We start from the raw sequence: 19,094 nt of genomic DNA on the forward strand, positions 1-19,094 counted from the left end.
CCAGATCTCACTTAGTCCAGAAGAGCTGAATCCCAAGTGTGGAGGCAGTGATTACCCTTGGCATAACTTTCAATCAAGTTTAGCATCAGGGAACCGAAGTAAAATTGAAGTCAAAAGAAATCTGGGGGCAAACTCTTCACTAGCACAAAGCAAGATGGCCATGGATGTTGAAAGTTGACCAAATTGGCCCCAGTATTTTGCTGCAGGAATTGCTTGCTGAAGTATCTTATCTCTGCTGGGTCAAAAATTCAGGAACTCTCTGCAGAAGTAGCATTTCATACACAGTCTGGACTGGTTCAAAGCAGTGGCTCACCCATACCAACTCAATGGCAATTATAATGGGTAATAAATGGTGGCTTAGCCATCAACATGATTTCTCATGGAAGAATAACATAATGCAAGTCAAATACTATGCACTGAAGGTGGTTTCAGTTTCATTCCAAGTCTCTGCTTGCACTGCAGAGTTTTGAAATTTGTGAGTATGAGCTCAGATCTATTGATAGATATGACTGTTTTTGTACCACATGTCCCTGATGTGTGGATTACAGCATAATAAGATTCCTTATACATTGGAAGATAGAGGAAAACGTGGGGGAGGCCAAGTATCTTTTCAGATTCCCTGTACTGTTGGAAGTATTTGAAATGTAACATTGGAAGTGCAGTTACGTATGTTCTATTCTTAGTCAGTTTGGAATATAATTTGACCAATCACCGGCAGATGGTGGGTAATAGGCAAGTAGCAAGTTGCTGATGCACCAGGACACATGGAGATAAACTATCAAACTGAGTAAGCTCCAAATGTTCAATACTTTATTAACAATAAGACTGATGCCAGTTGAAGTAAAGTTAAACATTTGTGACATCCTATCACTTCTGACAGGCTCAGGCTGTTAGAGGGATCTTGTCAGTTTCTCAGGCTGGCAAAAATGAAGGTTGCTTGCAGCATCTCCCTTCCATTTTAAAACACATTAGCCTTCAGGGCTACACAGTCAAAATGGGAAGAAAACCAAGCTGAAAAATTGTCAAGGAACCTCGGTTATAAAAGGCATTTGTTGTTATGAATGTCTTGAAAATTGGTTGCTAGATTTTTTTTTAAAAAGTACCTACTGGAATGAGTACTCTTAATTATTGGTGCTGTCCATCTTTCTTTACTTATGCCTTAAATGAGGTAGCTAAACAACTGGCAAATTCCCAAATCCATCTTCAAATGAAATTATTGTTTATATTAAAAGGTAAGGGTGATCAGTTAATATCCTGCTTAGATAAAAATAAGTTGGCAGTTCTTAATTACAGCCAGTTTAGTCACATAATTAAAAAAGGTTTTACTTTCAAAACAGATACCAAAATTATAGCTTAAGGGTTGTTTAAGTTTGCAAACAGGAGGTTTCTAGTGATGCAAACATTTGAAAAAAGCTAAACAAAACCTAACACCTAGAAAGCTTTTGACAATGATGCATATCAAGTAGAGAACAGTATAACCAAATGGCAGCTGATGGGTCAAGCCAGTTTCCCAAGGAATGTCCATGTAGCTCAGGTGGAGTCCCACACAGTGGTTTTGAATTCTAATCCTTTTCTTATTAGATAACACTTGGGTGAGTCTTTGCAGCTGTAATGAACTAATAGATGGTCCACTTCTTTGTAATGAAGTAATTGATCACAGTAATGATAATGCCATGTTATTTTAGCCAATTACAACCACTTTCAGCAAATACCAGAGAATTGACTATACATCTTCATACTATGCTGATGTTCCAAGTCTGCACCACTACATAGTAAAACAAAACTATGGATTTACAGTGGAATACATCCACAGAAACCCACATTGACAGGCTGGTACTCTCCTAGGTGATGTGGAGAATATGTACTTCTTTCCCATAACTACTTCAGGACTGCTTGGCCATGCAAGTTTACAATTCCTGGTTCTTTAGTGAGTCTTATGTATGACAGAGATACTTTGCAATTTGAACCAAGGAAATCTGTCAGCACCAACCTCACTTCCTTAATATTAGACTAAGATTAGAAAGGTCCCTGGGCTAATAAGAAACCTAAAGTACCTGGAGAATTGAGTAGAACGTGGGAAATAGAACGTGAGAAGTTGGTAGAGTCATACAGCATGGAAACAGGCCCTTCGGCCCAACTGGTCCATGCCGAACAAGATGCCCATCTACTCTTGTCCCATTTGCCTGTATTTGGCCCATATCCTTCTAAACCTTTCCTATCCATGTACCTGTCCAAATGTCTTTTAAATGTTGTTATTGTACCTGCCTCAACAGCTTTCTCCGGCAACTCATTCCATATATGCACCACCATCAAAGTGAAGAAGTTTCCCCTCTCACCTTACACTTATGCCCTCTAGTTCTTGGTTCCCATTCTCTGGGAAAAAGGTAAAGTGGCAAAATTAAAAACAAAATCCTGCATGCTGCCTGCGACTGAACAGATTCATAGTTCTATATTTTCCATTTTACAAGATTTTGCTTGCTAAAAATGGCCCAGTTTACAAAAAAGAATTTAGCTTAACTGCAGCAGATGGTCTTAGATGCCAAGTATGGCTTTATATTGCCAACAGCAATGGAACAGAGTGAGATCAGCAGTGTTCTTGCAGGATACTTTTATAACCATGCTTTGTGTAGGGAAGATGTGAGGAAATTTATCCAATTCACACTATGAATCATGGTACCATTCACTGAATTTCCTCAGTTATTGGGTCTACCAATGTTCACAAGCTTTCCTAACAGTAAGCATAATGACTCTGAAGAATATTTATCATTGTATCCTGCGTTGTTCATCCTTGACTAATTGTGTTCCTTATGATGTTTCCAAACCAGAATCTCAATCTGGATAACATGAATTACGGACACCATTCGCTTCTTCACACATTCTTGAACTATATTCTGGTTATTTTATGAAATTTCTCAGATTCCATTGCACATAGCTTAAAACCATTTAGCTTTAGTTAAGACAAACACTGAAAGATACTGACCGCCTGCCATAAAGGGAATAATCAAACCCATTGAAGCAGTCGATTTAGGGACTTTGAGTGTCTAGAATAATCTAAAGAGATTAAAAATTATGTCTTCTGAGAAAACATTGGCTTGAACTTTTTCTGCTGGTTTTCTGGCATTAAGATAGCTCTAGCAACCTCCATATCTCGTTTTGAGAAGTTCTAAAAGATTAATTAGCACCTATTCAATGTGGTGTGATGCAATATCCTTGTATAGCACCCTTTTGTTTCAAGAGTAGCTGGCATTACTGGCTGATTTTTGTGCACCACTAGCACATGTTCTCATAGCTCTGATCTTCGGAAACAACCGAATACAGGCAGCGTTCTTTCTGCTGCTGGGGAATGTTGACAAAGAATGGAAATGTGCTCCAATATCAGAGTGGTAGAATCTTGATGGGGAGGTGGGAAGCAGATGAAACTACATGCAGGAGACTTCCTTCCTACCCTTCACCCTCATGGGAAGGCACCTGGACTCTAACTATCCCATTGTTCTATTACAGTTTTGCTCACCAATATTTGTTTCCACTTTTCTGAATGCCAGATTTGTTCTCATCCAATTGACCAATTTTTATATTGGACTGGTCCACGTCTTTTTTCCAATGCTATTTTTGATCTAAGAAGAATGTAATTACTATTTCCTAGATGTTCCCTCTCTGATACTTGCACCATTTGACCTGGCACATTTCCCAGAAACCATAGACAGCAATGCCACTTCCTCTGCTGTTGGACCTGAAACATATTGATCAAGAGAGTTCTTCTGAACAAAAACTCTCCCCTCTCTTTACCAGCTTATGTTATTACTACCCAAATCTACATTGGACAGTTGGAATGCCCCTTTATCATTACACTACTTTGTGTCTTACAGTTGGTAGAAATTCTTTAGGATATCAGTTAGTGAGTCCCTTGCCACAGGATAGCCAATATTTTTGTCTTCACAAGGAGAGAGAGTGCAGAGATCTTTCCTACTAATGTTGTCAAAGACAGATGCCGCTATTACAGATAGATTTGTGAGGACAAAATCAAGTAGATTGTGTTGGTGCACATACTACCTACTACAGACCTAGTTTGGCAGCTATGTCGTCCAAGATTTAGCTAACTCATTTGGTAGTGGGCCTACAGGCCAATTCGCTGATGTACATTGAAGTCCCCATCCATAATATATTTAGTGTAGTTGGTACTTTCAGTGCTTCTTCCAAGTATTACCCAACATTTTTCAGCTGAGCGAGGACAACAGATAGTAATCAGGTTGCCCATGTTTGACCTGACACCACGTGATTTCATGAGTCTAGAGTCAATGTTAGTTCAAGCCTTTAGGTAACATAACCAATGTCCCACCACAATAATATCTCTAAAGTATAGCCAGGAACCAGTTGGGTATTTACAATAATCTAGCTGTATCACGGCCACCATTACCGATTGAATTTAATTTAATTGAATTTAAATATCCCAGCTATCCTGGTGGGATTGAAAAAAAATGTTTCAGGAACAATAGTCCAGGCCTCTGGATATTAAGCCAGTTACTAAATACCAGTAATTAAGTCGGTCACCACCACCTTCTCAAGGGCTACTATGGTTGGACAATAAATGCAGGAATTGCCAGTGATGTCCAGATCTAGAAAAAATAATAAATAAAAGCTTCTTATGACTTTTCCACCCAGGATGGAAATGTCAAGTACTAGAGGGCATAGTTTTAAGGTGAGAGATGGAAAGTTTAAAGATTTACAAGGCAAGTTTTTGTTTTACACAGAAGATAGTAGGTACCAGGAATGCACTGTCAGGGAAAGTGATAGAAGTAGATACAACAGCAGTGTTTAAGAGGCATTTAGACAGGCACATGAAATGTTCCCAAAATGTTCTATAATGTGATGGAGTTCTCCATTTGTGAGTCAAGCCAAAAACTTCTGAAATCCAATCACTGTTAAGAGCATTACTTGTGAATCAGATTCTCTTCCATCATATCAAATTTGATACCTCTCTTGTAAAAAAAAATGCATTAAATCAACTAGCTTTCCCATTGCCCATCTACAGTCTCCAAAAAAAAGCATTAAAAAATAAAGAACTCAATATATTCTATCACATTAAAAATTTTAGTTTTGACCAGGATAGAGATTTATGCAGAATATTCAAAGCCAATCAGTCAAATGACTAAAAACCAAATTAAAATCCACTCCTACAATGCCCTTGAATGGTATAGCTTCTGATTCAGTAGGATGCTAATCAGCACTGCTTAATCAAGTGTGCATATTTTCTAGATTAGGTTTTGTGTTATGTTTTTGCCCCATGAAAGTCATATTTACCATCAATCCCCTCCATAGCATTTGCTCCGACTACGAAATCTTAGGAACTTCTCACTTCTGACTCAGTTTTGATAAAATACTGGTCATTAAATGTCTTTGCTAGCATTAGCAAATGAAATTAGATCCATTGGACCATTTGAAGAGTTTTGCCCCTTCAATTTTAATTGCAATCTGATATTCACTTATTATGTCACCCATAAGTTTTTAACCACTGCAGAGAGAACGCCGTTGAAGAAAATGTCAAGCACCTGAATCGCCTAGGCAAAGAAGGCTAAGTGCTGGAAGATGGGATTAATACTTGTGGGTCCCCACTGGTTGGCACAGACATACTGGGCTGAATGGCCTGTTTCTGTACTGTATGATTCAATGACTAAAATTTAACATTAGATGCAAAACAAAAACAAGTGTTCTTTGCCAGATGAACATGAAGTTTTTGTATATGTGGGGGCCACTAAAATAATAATGGGCTGCTTACTTTAGTTATATTCAAATGCCAGGTAATCCCACCTGTGTTTCAATGTAACTATACTCTTACCTGCTAGAAAGAGGTTCAGGTATTCGTTTCCACCCAGATTGACAGAGCCCAAAGAGCTAACATAATAGCCCAGACTCCCTGTAAACCACACCAGCCAAACTGTTATGGTCCTCTTAACCAAATCACAGGTACGGAAAAGATCCAAGATGCTCATTTTCTTTTCTTTGGTCACATGTTGATTGTTTGTAATTTCTTTGTCAGTTGAATCCTCAGGACTATTCACCTGCATCACAGAGAGGTGACAAGGGATCTTAACTCTGTTCCACTGGGCAATTCTGTCAACCAGCTTCTGGACATCTTCAATTCGCCCTTTAGCCAGAAGCCACCAAGGTGTCTCAGGTAGCAGCCAGCAGAAAAAGATGAAAGGAATGGTCACAAGCGACAGTATAAGTTGGTAGAGCCGCCAAGTCCGCACCAGGAATCCAACCAAGGCAACTACCATAATGCCAACAGCAAAGTAAGCATGGACGTGCATGGAAGCCCAACTGCGGGCCTTCAATCCAGTATACTCTGTCACATAGACAAATACTACCACGAGGTAGCCACTGGCAACCTGTTTCAAATACAAAAATAAACATGTAACATTTGTATCTAATTCCGTAAAGTTCTTCATTGTTAAAACTTTTAAGCTACCCTCTTTACTTTGGATCTTTTTTCTCCTTTAGCACACAGTACCCATACTGTAGAGGTTGGGTAGATAACCTTATTTTTGGCCTCTGACTTTCCATTGTCAGAGATGAACAAGAACCCTGATATTTTGTTATTTCTATGTCTTGGTTAACATACAGTTTAGCTGAGATTAGGGTTTGGCATGCAGCAACATGTTATTATCCCCTATTTTCTTAGGTTTTAAATATACTTAATTGGATCTAAACACACATGCCCACTAACACCTTACTCCCACCCCTTCAGTCAGATGGGATGATTAACCCATAACAGCAGCAGTAATGCAGCTCTGAGACAATGGCATCTGTGAAGACTGCCATTTTTTTCCATCACAAAGCTCACACTAGGAATTAGCAAGAAAATGGCGGTTGATACTTCCATACTAAGCAATTGAAGCAACAAAGGATAACTTGCATCCATAAAAAGAGGGCAATAACTTGCAATTTTATTTTACTATTGACATATTAAAGGCATTCTCAGCCAAAACTTGGTTCTCTTACGAGTATTAAAGACCCATCGAAGCAAGAAGAAGGGTAAGAATTTTAGATGAATGGGGGAAATTTAATATAATCTACAGGCACAAAACAAATTGGTGTTTCATGCTGACTGATTCTACTTCTTATTCTAGTCAATAGACTATAAAATAATAGAGTGGAACTCAACTTGAACATGCTTGTTTCCTATCCAGAGGGTTTGATCAGAATTACTCTTTAAGTTGAGGAACTCATGTGTTCAGAGCAACTACAAGTAACTTGTTTCTCTCCTCTCATCTCTGCAACTGAATCCAACATGTTTTTTCTCTTTCCCAGTTCTGACAAACAACTTTGGATCTGAAATGTTAACTCTATTTCTCTTCCCATAGATGCTCCTAGATCTGCTGAATATTTTCAGCACTTTCTGTCTTCTACTCATGTCTTGGCTACACAATGCAGTTTTTGTGAAATAAACCTAGGTTTGTATTATTAACGAGGCCCTCAACAGAAATCTTCATCAGTTATTTGCAACAATAATAATATGTGAATCTGCAGACAATTTTGCTCTTACAAATTAAGTTGTTATTTGAATATTATGTACATTTATTTATTTTGGAACAGGGTATACAGTGCTGAAGCATTAGTGATTGTCCAAGATGCAGGTTTCAACCATTGATCGCCAGAGTAAATACCTATTTCAGCCATACCATAATAAGAGGCTCCAAACAGATGTCAGGTAACTTGAATAGGACAAGTGGGATGGTTACAGGGGGAATCAAAACTGATAACTATTGTTGTCCTTGCTGTTTTCAGAACATTCAGATCAAATCACCTGCATGCCCCTTGGCAGTGATGCTGCTTCAGCAGCTTAGAAATAGTCATTTGACATTTTAAAATATATTCTTGCTTTTGTGCTCTTCTTGAGGCTCATTCCACCCTTTCTTTGGAAAATTTGCGCAAAGTCAGGTTTCCGTAAATCAGGTTATTTGTAACCTGGGGAGGCTCTGTATTCAATTCTCAAGACTGAATCACGACTAAATTGAAACAAAGTTGTTCCTGCACTAAAGCCTGTAGGACCACTGCCCATCTATTCCAGTCTAAATAACGACCATCTGTTTTCTTGTTAACTTGGCCCTAACACCACATGCTCTAATTTTAGTTGTGAGTCTACCAACCAAATCCTTTTGAAGGCCTTTTGAAAATCCTAATATAGTACATTTATTTCCCTATCCTTGTTTATTCTTTCTGTTATTTCATCAAATAATTCAATAAGGTTCACTAATCCTGACCTTTCCTCTTGAAATATTTCCTATCTACATTTATTATATTTTCAGTTTCTTGATGGTTCTCTATTATAAATTTGAGTAAAGATTATGCCATTTTTCATACCATTGATGTTAGGCTAACTGGTTTATATTTCACTGGATTTGCTCTATCTCCCATTTCAGATACAATTATTGCTCTATGATAATTATTTCCCAGATGCTTCCCAATGGTTATTTCTCTTATCTACTCTGCTTTACTTCCCATTATCTGATACAGCGGCGATTTCCCCTTCTACCTGGCTTTATACATACAGGATATGAAAGGAATCCTGAGCACACTGTAAAAAATTCCATTCGATTTTCCTTCATTTTTATCTCTTCTTGCCAATTTATCAAATGGTAGTTGAAATCTCCCACTATGCCTTTTATTCCCTTCAGAAGAAAAAGGAGCAGGAATGGGCCACATGGTCTTCCAGCCTTTTCCACCATTCATCAAGATCATAGCTAATCTTCTACCTCAGTACCATTTCTTGCACTCTCTCCATATCCTTTGGTTCCTTTAATATCCAGAAATTATTGATCTCTGATACTACATAATTCTTCATTCAGTTCTCTTCACTGTTAACAAGATGTGTATAATACTCTTATTAACACCACTGATCTCTCAACCTTTAAGAATTATGAGAATTCAGACACAAACTGCAAGGGGAGGTTGGACCGTATAAACTTTTTTAAAAAAAGAATCCCTTTCTCAGAAAAATGAACGCATTATGACCTTTAATGTTTTTTTTATCTTAGCTGCTCAAGTATGTACCTTTTACAACTATGCTAGTTTCCCTGAATCTACATCCTCCATGGTCACCAATAGTCATACATTCTAGCATTACAGCCTTCCTAACATTTTCATCCCCAGTAGCCCATACAGGAGCTGTGTTTCCCAAGGGGGTCACATTTAAAATCCATGCCTTGGCCCACCGGCTTGCTTTGCTCCATTTAACTTCACAATAACATCCTATTCTAAATTTGTAACTCAGAAACAGTTGTTGCAACCTCTCTGTTTTTTTTTAAGGAAAAAACAATCAAGGAACAGTAGATGTAGAACAGATAAATTTACTTCATCAATTGAAAAGAAAGAATAAAACATATCAACTTCATATCATAATCATAATTTACAAAAACAATCCTTAAGTTGGAGACACAAGAGACTGCAGATGCTGGAATCTGGAGCAACACTCAAAACGCTGGAATATGGAGGGAAATGGACAGTCAACGTTCAGGTCAAGATGAAGGGTCTCAACCCAAAACGTCGACTGTCTATTTCCCTCCATAGATGCTGCCTGACCTGTTGAGTTCCTCCAGTGCTTTGTGTGTTGCATTAAGTTGGATTTGTTTAAATGCATTGGTCTGAAATATATTCTGAAACCTGGATTAACTTTCACCAGAAGTGACTATAGTACTTAATTCCTGCTTAAAGGAAATGAACACATAGGGCAGTTCGTACATACCAGGGCCAAGAGGAAGCGGACAATGATGAAGCTGTAATAATCATTGGTGAACGCAACAGCAACTCCAAACACAAATTGAGCTACACTTGTGAACCATAGTATTGATCGTCGACCCAATCTGGACAGGTTTTAAAAAGAAAAGGTTCAGAATGGCAATTTCTAATATCTGAGACAATGAAATATAGCAGTAAACCTAATTTTTGTAGCTTCATAAATACATTCATTATCTCAGGAAATTAATATTTATTGATTTATGTAGTTTTAGCACACTGTGAACTTCAGCTTATACCAAAGTGGTTCCTACTAAAAACCGTCATCAATTCAGATAAGTGGCAGAGCTTGGCTCTGTTCTCCTGAGCTGATACCCTCAGCTGGACTGAGCAGGTAAGGTGCTTTCCCATTGAACAAAAACTTGGAAGGAGATTTTCACCTCGAGACAGTATTATGCGATACTAACAACCATCTTGGAGCAGCATTGGTTGACATAAGGTCCAAGCGGTTATTAACTGTTCTCTGAATTGTAGAATTTATGTGTGTCCTCCAAGAGGAGCACACTCAGAAAAAAAATTATAGGACAATTGGACATATGTAATAGACACAGGAGGAGGCAGCATCTTTACACATATATGTGGCATCTGAAATTCAAATTGCAAGTTCAAAGGGTAAGTCCCAACAATACCACCTAGTATGAAAGTAAAACAATGTGCTGGTAGGCAAGCCAGTGTCTCTGGGAAATATGGAGAATTATGACATATAGTTGACCTGTGATGTTTTGTCCATAGTCACTTTCATGGTAGTTATTTCATATTTCCTTATGATATAGAAGGAGGGTATTTAGCCCCGCAAGTCAATGCTGGCTTTCCGAGCAATCTCATCAATCCATCTCTATTTTGTTTTCTATTAGTAATTCAGAGTTGGACTGTGTATTCTGGGAAATGAGTTTGAATCCTGCCACAATAGCTGGAGAATTTAAATTCAATTAATTAATTATTCCATAATAAAAACTGGCAATAGTGTTGATGACTATAGAACTACCAAAATCCTACCCAGTTCATAATGTCCTTTGGAGAAGGCAACATGGCATTCTTACATATTCTGGCATATACATGACCTTAGACCCACATACTCAAGGACCTAACAAGCCTCTGAATTGCATCAAAATACTACATCACAACAGAGTAATTCCCTATGCAATACTACCTTCACTATGTAGGATTGTGGCACTTCAAAAGCCTGTATCACCAACACCTTTTCAAGATCAACTGTGAACGAGCAATAAACAATGAGCTTACAATGGCCATAAATAGATAAACAGACCTTAAATGACACAAGGAGCCAAAGTCAAAAATGATTCAACTTTGGTTATTTTGGAAATATCAAAAAATATTGATTAAAATTCAGCTTAATACTTATCAAAGTGAAGCATGGATCTTTTATTATTGGGCATTCACTTGTTAGTCTCGTCTACATTCTCCAAGCTAATGAGATTTAATGAAGTGTAAGAATTAAAATGTGGTATCACTTAAAAGAAGTGAGTCAGCTTCCATGTATTATTCCGTACAATTATACAAGGATGAGATAGCAACACAGTTGGGAAATAACCTTTAAAGTTCACCATGCAGAATCACTTTGAGCCTGTAAGTATATTATGTTGGGTTTCAGTAGAGTCAGAAGTGAAATATTAACATAGCAATTTTAGTTTTGCCAAAAGATATGGCAGCAGTTAAGGAAGACTTTTGGCAAGAATGCCATTTGAACACAAAAGCATTTGAAAGAGGAGCAGGAGTAGGCCATTCATCCCCTCAGACCTGATCTTCTTTTCCATAAGTTCTGCTTTTCCATAACCTCAACGTCATTTCCTTGCCTTATCTCCATATACCTTGAATCCTCTAATATCTAGAAATGTAATCAGTCTCTGTTTTAAACAAAATCAGTTACTGGTGCTCCATTCCCCTCCATTGACAATTCGAAGGATTGACCACCCTTTGAGTGAAAAAAAAATTCTTCTCAATGCCTATTCCTTATTATGAGATTTTGGCCCTTATTTCTGGACTCCTCAGCCAGGAGAAACATTCCCTCTGTATCTATACCATAAAGCCTACCAGGGACTTTGTACATTTCAATGACGTCACCTCTTATTCTTATAAACTTTAAAGAACAGAGTCCTAACCTACAAAATCTCTCTTCATATGACAGACCTGCCATTGGAGAAACCAATCTGGTGAATCTTCAGTGCACTTCCTCTACAGGAAGTATATCCTTATTTTTAGGTAAAGACACCCAAATTGTATACGATATTCCAGACGTGGTCTCACCAAGGCCTTATCTAATTGTACTAAGATATCTTTATTCTTATAGTTTAATCCCCTAGCGGTAAAGGGTAATGTACCATTTGCCTTACTAAATGCCTGCTGCACCTGCATGTTAAGCTTTCAGTGTCTTGTGTACAATAACACCCAGGTCTGTTTGAACTTCATTACTTCCCAATTTCTCACCTTTTCAAAAATACTCAGTTTTTTTTCAATCAAAGTGGATAACCTCACAATTATGCACATTGTACTATATCTGGTATGTTATTACCCATTCACTCAGCGTATCTATGTCTCCTTGAAGCTACTTTGCATCCCTGTCACTCTCCACATTCTCACAGTTTCATGTCATCAGCTAACTGGAAATGTTAATTTGATCCGCTCGGCTAAATTGTTGATATATATATTGTGAATATTTGGAACCCAAGCAACAATCCCTGTGGTAAAGCACCAGACACAGCTGCCAACTTGAGGAGGACCATCTTATTTCTGTTCTCTGTATTCCATCTATTAAACAACTCTCAATCTACACTATTATATTAACTTGCATTCCATTTGTCTAATTTTGTTCAGCAGCCTCCAGTTTTTTCTTTATTTTTTTTATTTACAGCGTGGTAACAGGCCCTTCCGGCCCAACGAGTCCACACCGCCCTTTTTTTTTAAACCCAAATTAACCTACCCGTACGTCTTTGGAATGTGGGAGGAAACTGGAGCACCCAGAGGAAACCTACGCAGACACGGGAGAACGTACAAACTCCTTACAGAGAGCGACGGGACCAAATTGAAAGTCTCCTGAAATCCAAGTACATCATACCCACTACTTCCCCTTACCTACCCTCCTGGACACATCCTCCAAGAACTCCAACACATCAGTCAAACACGATTTCCCTTCAATTAATCCACATCAACTCTATTCATATTATTGTTTTCTAAGTGTCTTTATTATAGATTTTAACATTTTCCCAACCACTCACAGGTCAAGTAGTTTTCCCGTTTTCTCTCTCCCTACTTTCTTAAAAAGTGGGTAACATTTGCTACCCTCCAATCTGCCTGAATCTGTTGAATTCTAAAAGATGATAACAAAGCTACTTCTTTCAAAACTCTGGATGAAATTTTTAATAATAAATTATTTCCTTCAAAAACATACTTAATCTAGCACACTTTCCTGAATTAAGTCATCTTATTAATCAGTTTGGTACTGAGGAAACATTTTGAAATGGGCATGTCTCCTTTCTTGGGCTGCCCTCTGGAACTTTTATCTTTATTGCTGGGTAGGCATGTAAATGAGACTAGAAATGCACATGCCTGATTAGTCTAAAAATGTAGGTAGGAATTAATGTGTATGTGGGCTACATTAATTCTCAAATTCTCTCATTGGCAGGCTCCTTCACTAATGGCAGCACACCCACTTTAGATACTAAGCAGCCACTGGTGTCAGCTGTTGCCTGCTCCCAGACGAGTGTGATACTTAAATGCCAATGTTCTCTCCTGACTGAAGTTCCAGCTCCACTGGCAATTTATAATTGGGAGGCAGACAGATTTTGGAGAGTAGCTTAAATTCAGTATTAGAAGCCAAAGCTTAAGTTTGGGCAATGAGGTAAAATCTGAACTTTACATAGTCGCAGAGGTAAATTATTTGCAGATGGGAAGCTACTGAATACAGGGAAAGAAATATATATATATATATTTGGGGATGTCAGCTGATAAGAAACTGTCAAGTTGGCTCTCATCTCATGAAAGTGTTCCAAACGTTTTGGCTGACATTTTGTGAGACTGCTTTATTTGTATTGCCTTGTACTCTAATATATGTGATACTTTATCTACCAAAGTGGTAAAGTGCACCAAGCCTTGCATCTAAAATTTTCCAGCATGTTCCTATCCCTTTACTTTGTATTGCCAGATCCCAATACCACCATACATTTGATTCACCACTTTCAAACTCATTTCCAATGGAGGATAAGCTCATGACACAAGTGCCTCAGTTACATGGCATTAGGAGAGTTGCAGATCTCAAGCTTTCTGCAGCTAGACCTCTTATGGGCAATGTAATCTTTATGATTCATATATGACAAATGGAGCGCAATGACTTAGACTTCATACAGACACAGTTACAGCTCCTCTGCCGATATAATATACATCAGATACAGAGCCAAGTCAGCTCAGTGACTACAAGTCAGTCACATTTTCTCTTAACATGTAAAATGGATGTTATTTGCACTCTTGCTACAAGGCTTTTGAAAGATGTGCTTTATATTTACAGATGCACAATACATTTGCAAGCAAATGGCAAGAAACTGCCAACATTCATCTCATTGCTATTTTGGGATTTATTATGTAGACAATATTTGACTATATAATAGCTAATTTCTACGAAATGTATTGTATGTAAAGGACTTGGTCAGTATGGATAGGGTGGACCAAAGAGCCCTTTCCTGTGCTGTAAAATTCTTATGACTTTGGGATATTTCTCAGACCACTGAGATACCTTTTAAATTTGGTGTGGACTTAGCATCCAAATGCAGGTGCACCTGACCTTACCAGGGAATACTTGATACTTTCATAGTATATAGGAAGTAACTTAATTGAAACCTAACTGATAATGACCTGAGTACTCAAGACTTTTTCTTCCAGAAGTCAATTTTTTAAAAGCAACAAATGGGGCTGGCAAACTGCAATCAAATGCTGATTGCACCTGTGTTTCCTTCCACAGTGATTTCCCAAACAGAGCATTGTATAGATGGGATAGCAACAAAGGAAAGGCTAATTGCTCTAAAACATACAGCAGGGAATAAGGGGCCTTGCCCTTCTCTTACAGTTGATTGGTAAGGAACAGCCTGGATGCAAATTACCCATCTGCCAACTTAGCTGGAGGAAGGGGTTGTAGACCAAGAAATATATGACTAAGAGAAAAAATAGAACAGATATTACAATTGGAACTTAAAAGAATCACTAGAGTTAACAAGAACAGAATACTTACCTGTCTGCAATGTCTCCAAATACCACAGCACCAAGAAGGACTCCAAGCATAAAGATGGGCTGGGTAAGTTTGGCTAACCATGCCCTGTCACAGACCAGGTTCCACTCAGTCACAATGCTGTTTTCAATGTGGTTCTGATCATAGATAAAACCATCAGAGCAGGAATATCGTGACTTGTTGCCTTTAGAGTAATTCCCCAGCTCGAAACTCCCGATTATTTTGAAGCGACTACATTGCTCTGTCTCCCAGATCTCTCCATTTTCCAGTTCTGCAATAACACTGCGTGATCCTGGAACCCATAAGTTCCACAGATCTCCTGGGTCGGCTGTAGTATTTGAAACAAGGATTGTGGTCACATTTCCAGGTAACTTGCATAAAAACTGTGGTGTTGCAGCGAGGAACACCGATGCCAAATAGTGGATTCCACATGCTATAGTTTGGAAATTGACTAAGAAATAGACAGACGCTTGGAATCTGTAAAACACAAAGATACTTGACTTAGGATACTTAAGCAGTGCATCAAAGCCTTCTGCATTTTTTAAATTACCAACTGTCCCATAAGATTATAAACTCAAAGAAAGGAAGTTAAAAGCCAATTTATTTTAATATATCTTCCAATCATAACATATTTTGTAATCTTAACTTAATTTAAATACAATTTAAAAAAGAGATTCCTGATAAAACTAAAATTTTCTGATATGCAATTTAAGATCAGATTGCCATTAGTCTTTAAATGCTATGGCATGTGCAACTTTAGTAGTTACCAAACACAGATACTATGCAACATTTGTTTTAATATTTTCAATTAAATCAAAACTAACAAAGCCAAAACAAAAATTGTAGTATATTTACCTTCCAAAGTGACCAAGTTTGTCAAAGAGCTTTTCCAGGGTCTGTGGTGCCATGGATATTAGTGGTACTTGCTGCCCTGCCTTTCCAGAAAGAGTGAGAATTTAAAAGGACGAAAGGTAATGAGAGACTTGGCACGAGGACAAGTAAGATGATAAATAGGGAATGGAGCAATTTGGACTCCTCCCACAAACCAGTGCAGAAAAATACACATTGCGCATACAAGAGAAATAAACCTCAGTTATTTTCTTTCAACATTCACTTTTTAAAGCATAAAATTGATAAAAATATTAAATGTTACCGTCAACGTACTGACCCTAAAATCTTACTTTTGCTTAAAGATGCATCCATTCACCAGCAACACCCTTCCCTTCCCATCACCCACCACCCCTTCAATACAGTCCCATCACCACCCACCCACCGGTAACCTTGCTTATTCTCACCCTGGATCAAAATTCAAAGCCTGCTGAAGTGTAAAACAATGTCACATCAAACATATTATTTCTTTTGTTTCCCCCGTCAGTTTTACTTACCCTACATTTTATCATCGGTACTTGAGGGTCCCGTCACATTTTGAACTTATCAACCTGATCTGAAAGCTGCATGACACAGTCATTGGAAAAAGTGTTACTTGACTTTTCATTGTTTTAGCACAGTACTGTAGGGGCACGACAGTTCTGTTCCAACAGCAGCTTCTTGTTACATTTAAAGCTGTTCTTATTCAATTATGTTTGTTACTCTACAGAGGCTGCTGTGTGGTAACTTGTGTCCCCCAACATTAACCAACGATTACATTTTTTAAAGAACATTTTATTCTTTATTTTGAACTCTTAACCAACTTGGCTTGACTTGCACATGACATTTAGCTCTCTGTACATATTTGCATTGGCAGTCTAAAAGGGCACCACGTGACCTGTACTTTTTTACCCTAGTAGAAGCATTTTGCTTCATACCAGAGACCACACACAACTATGCAATTTTCTGTCTTGTGATATGTGATAAAATAAACAAATAATACAGCCTCTCTTTCCTGATTTTTTTAATGACTTAAATAGAAACAGTTTAGAAAATATACACTCTGTATACCTTCTATTATACTGTGGATGAATCCCCTATGGATACTTTGGAGTATTTTCATTCTAATTTACTTCCTATCAGGTAAAATTTAACCACTAATAATAAACAACAGGTTACTGGGATTCTCATTTACTATGTCTCCAGAATGCATCTCTAATGGGCAAATGCATCACTAAGAGGTTTCCAACATCAACACTCTGCCTGGGTATGGATAACACATTCTAGAGTTATTTAAGGACTCATACATACTACAAATCAGCATTTAATCCTCCACTAAGCCACGCTCCCTCCGCGAGAGCTGTTCAGTTATGGATCCATTACACAAGGCAGTGGAGCTGCTCTTGCCTGACAGTGACACCCAACATGATAGTTCTGAGTAGGCTGTTAGTAAGAATTAAACTATATTTTTCTCACAGGGCAAAATACTACCACTTGCAACATTGTTCACTTGGACTTCTTTACTACTATGGGTGTACAGGTGCACCACAGGATCAGTCTATGACAGATTGACACTGCACAGTTTCAGATTATTCAGTTAAATGTAGTTCATGTAGGATATAAAAGTTTTTAAGTGATAATATGGTTATCCTTAGCTGTCTTATTTAACCCATTGGATTGCTTTTTAACATGGCCCATACAGTGCCTAGCACTTTAAAACCAAGGTTTCATAAGGCTAAATTATGAATCTATTTCTGACAAAACTCTTGATGTCTTTTAAATTGAATCACCATTTCCTAGACAAATACTATAGTGATATGAACTTTTTACAGCTATAGCAATCACTAGTTGAGCTTTGGTTTCTGATTCCTGCCTTCTGAATACTGAAGTTTTATGAAGGATTGTATATCCAGATGTGACTGAAAATATCATTGAGAAATGCAGGCAAGTGTCAAGGTGCAGGATATAAACAAGATATTAAAAAAGAGAAAATGGGGTAAATTAAGAATAATAACAGAAAAATAACAAGGAAATAATACAGTGATGGAACTTGACAGGTACATCGTTGGAAATGAGATACACTAAATGCAGCTTCAGTATTCACAATTCATATTTGCTTTAATCTTCTGCACCAAGCTTTCTCCAGATGGTTTAAAAAATTTGCAAGGATGCCAGATAGCAACAGATGATTGCAAAATTGGGATATAATCTTCTCTAAGATAAAGATAAGATAATGTTATGTTGGTAATTTGCTGCTTGTAGCAGATTCAGTCATTTCACTGATATACTGCATTTCAAGTGAAAGCCCTCATGTTGGAAACAGGTAATTTGGTCTCTCTCTGCCTGTCAGATAAAAGCTTTTGCTTTCAAATGCTCCAAACCTTTATTCCTTCTTGCATCTGATCTATTTGAAGAACATTGTAAGCACTAATATATTTAATAATCTGTTTTTTTTCAGTATTTTCTACTGTTTTGCTGATTCTCATTTTAAATAATCTGACACATTATTTCAGATATAAAAAAGTATTTGTTCTGGAACCAAAAAAATTAATGTTCCCTGTTTTGAGCAACAGTGACAAAAACCTCTGCCATTTTGTACCGCACTGTGTTCTGATGATTGGAGAGTAATGCCTATTTTCTGGTATGCATTGTAGTAGATTGACATTATTATAACTAAAGTTAATACATATGTGGCTTATTGCATTTTCTGCCAATGGATAATTAAGTAATTCACTTAGAAAGATATTGCAATAATTAACTTTAACAAACAAGAAATGAATTAGATGACCCATGACTTACAGTCTGCTAATGCCATCATTAGAACACTGCAGAAAACGGTAGAGAAGCAATGGAAAAGCCACATTTCACAGAGGCAGAAGGAGAGATGTCTACAAATGAGGCCATAGCTAGAAAGTATCTGTATTTGCCACATCTATGCACTGAAGCATGCAGGCAAGCATGGGAAGAAATAGTGAGTGATTGAATGCTATCCCTAGAAATAAACAAAGCACAGTGATGTTTCCTAAATTACTATAAAAAGGAGAAAAACTGCTAGGTCGCATGTACAATTCAGGTAGATCCCAGTACCTGATGGGAGCTCAAGAAGAATAAGCATCAAATATATTCTCCCTGGAATCTCAGGACTTTATAACACCAGCAGCTAGCTCATTGGTTCTGGATATCATAATAATAATTACCATTA

At 37.7% G+C, this 19,094-nt stretch overlaps 1 protein-coding gene across 2 annotated transcripts in view; it reads right to left on the minus strand.

The window, feature by feature from the left end:
• Positions 1 to 19,094, minus strand: part of slc22a16 (solute carrier family 22 member 16) — a 97,643-nt gene that overhangs the window by 25,730 nt on the left and 52,819 nt on the right. Inside the window, exons 1-5 of one of the 2 annotated variants that reach the window (XM_052024528.1) lie at positions 16,411 to 16,629; positions 15,881 to 15,960; positions 15,029 to 15,502; positions 9,743 to 9,860; positions 5,834 to 6,386 (exon numbers count right to left, since the gene is read on the minus strand). In XM_052024528.1, the coding sequence (XP_051880488.1) occupies positions 5,834 to 6,386; positions 9,743 to 9,860; positions 15,029 to 15,502; positions 15,881 to 15,960; positions 16,411 to 16,425 (1,240 nt within the window). In that variant the 5' untranslated portion in view covers positions 16,426 to 16,629. Of the gene's footprint in view, positions 1 to 5,833; positions 6,387 to 9,742; positions 9,861 to 15,028; positions 15,503 to 15,880; positions 15,961 to 16,410; positions 16,630 to 19,094 lie in introns of those variants that run through there. The other variant, XM_052024527.1, reaches the window with a different exon arrangement.

The sequence above is a fragment of the Pristis pectinata genome, chromosome 10 (assembly GCF_009764475.1).
Source record: "Pristis pectinata isolate sPriPec2 chromosome 10, sPriPec2.1.pri, whole genome shotgun sequence".
NCBI classification, from domain to species: Eukaryota; Metazoa; Chordata; class Chondrichthyes; order Rhinopristiformes; family Pristidae; genus Pristis; species Pristis pectinata.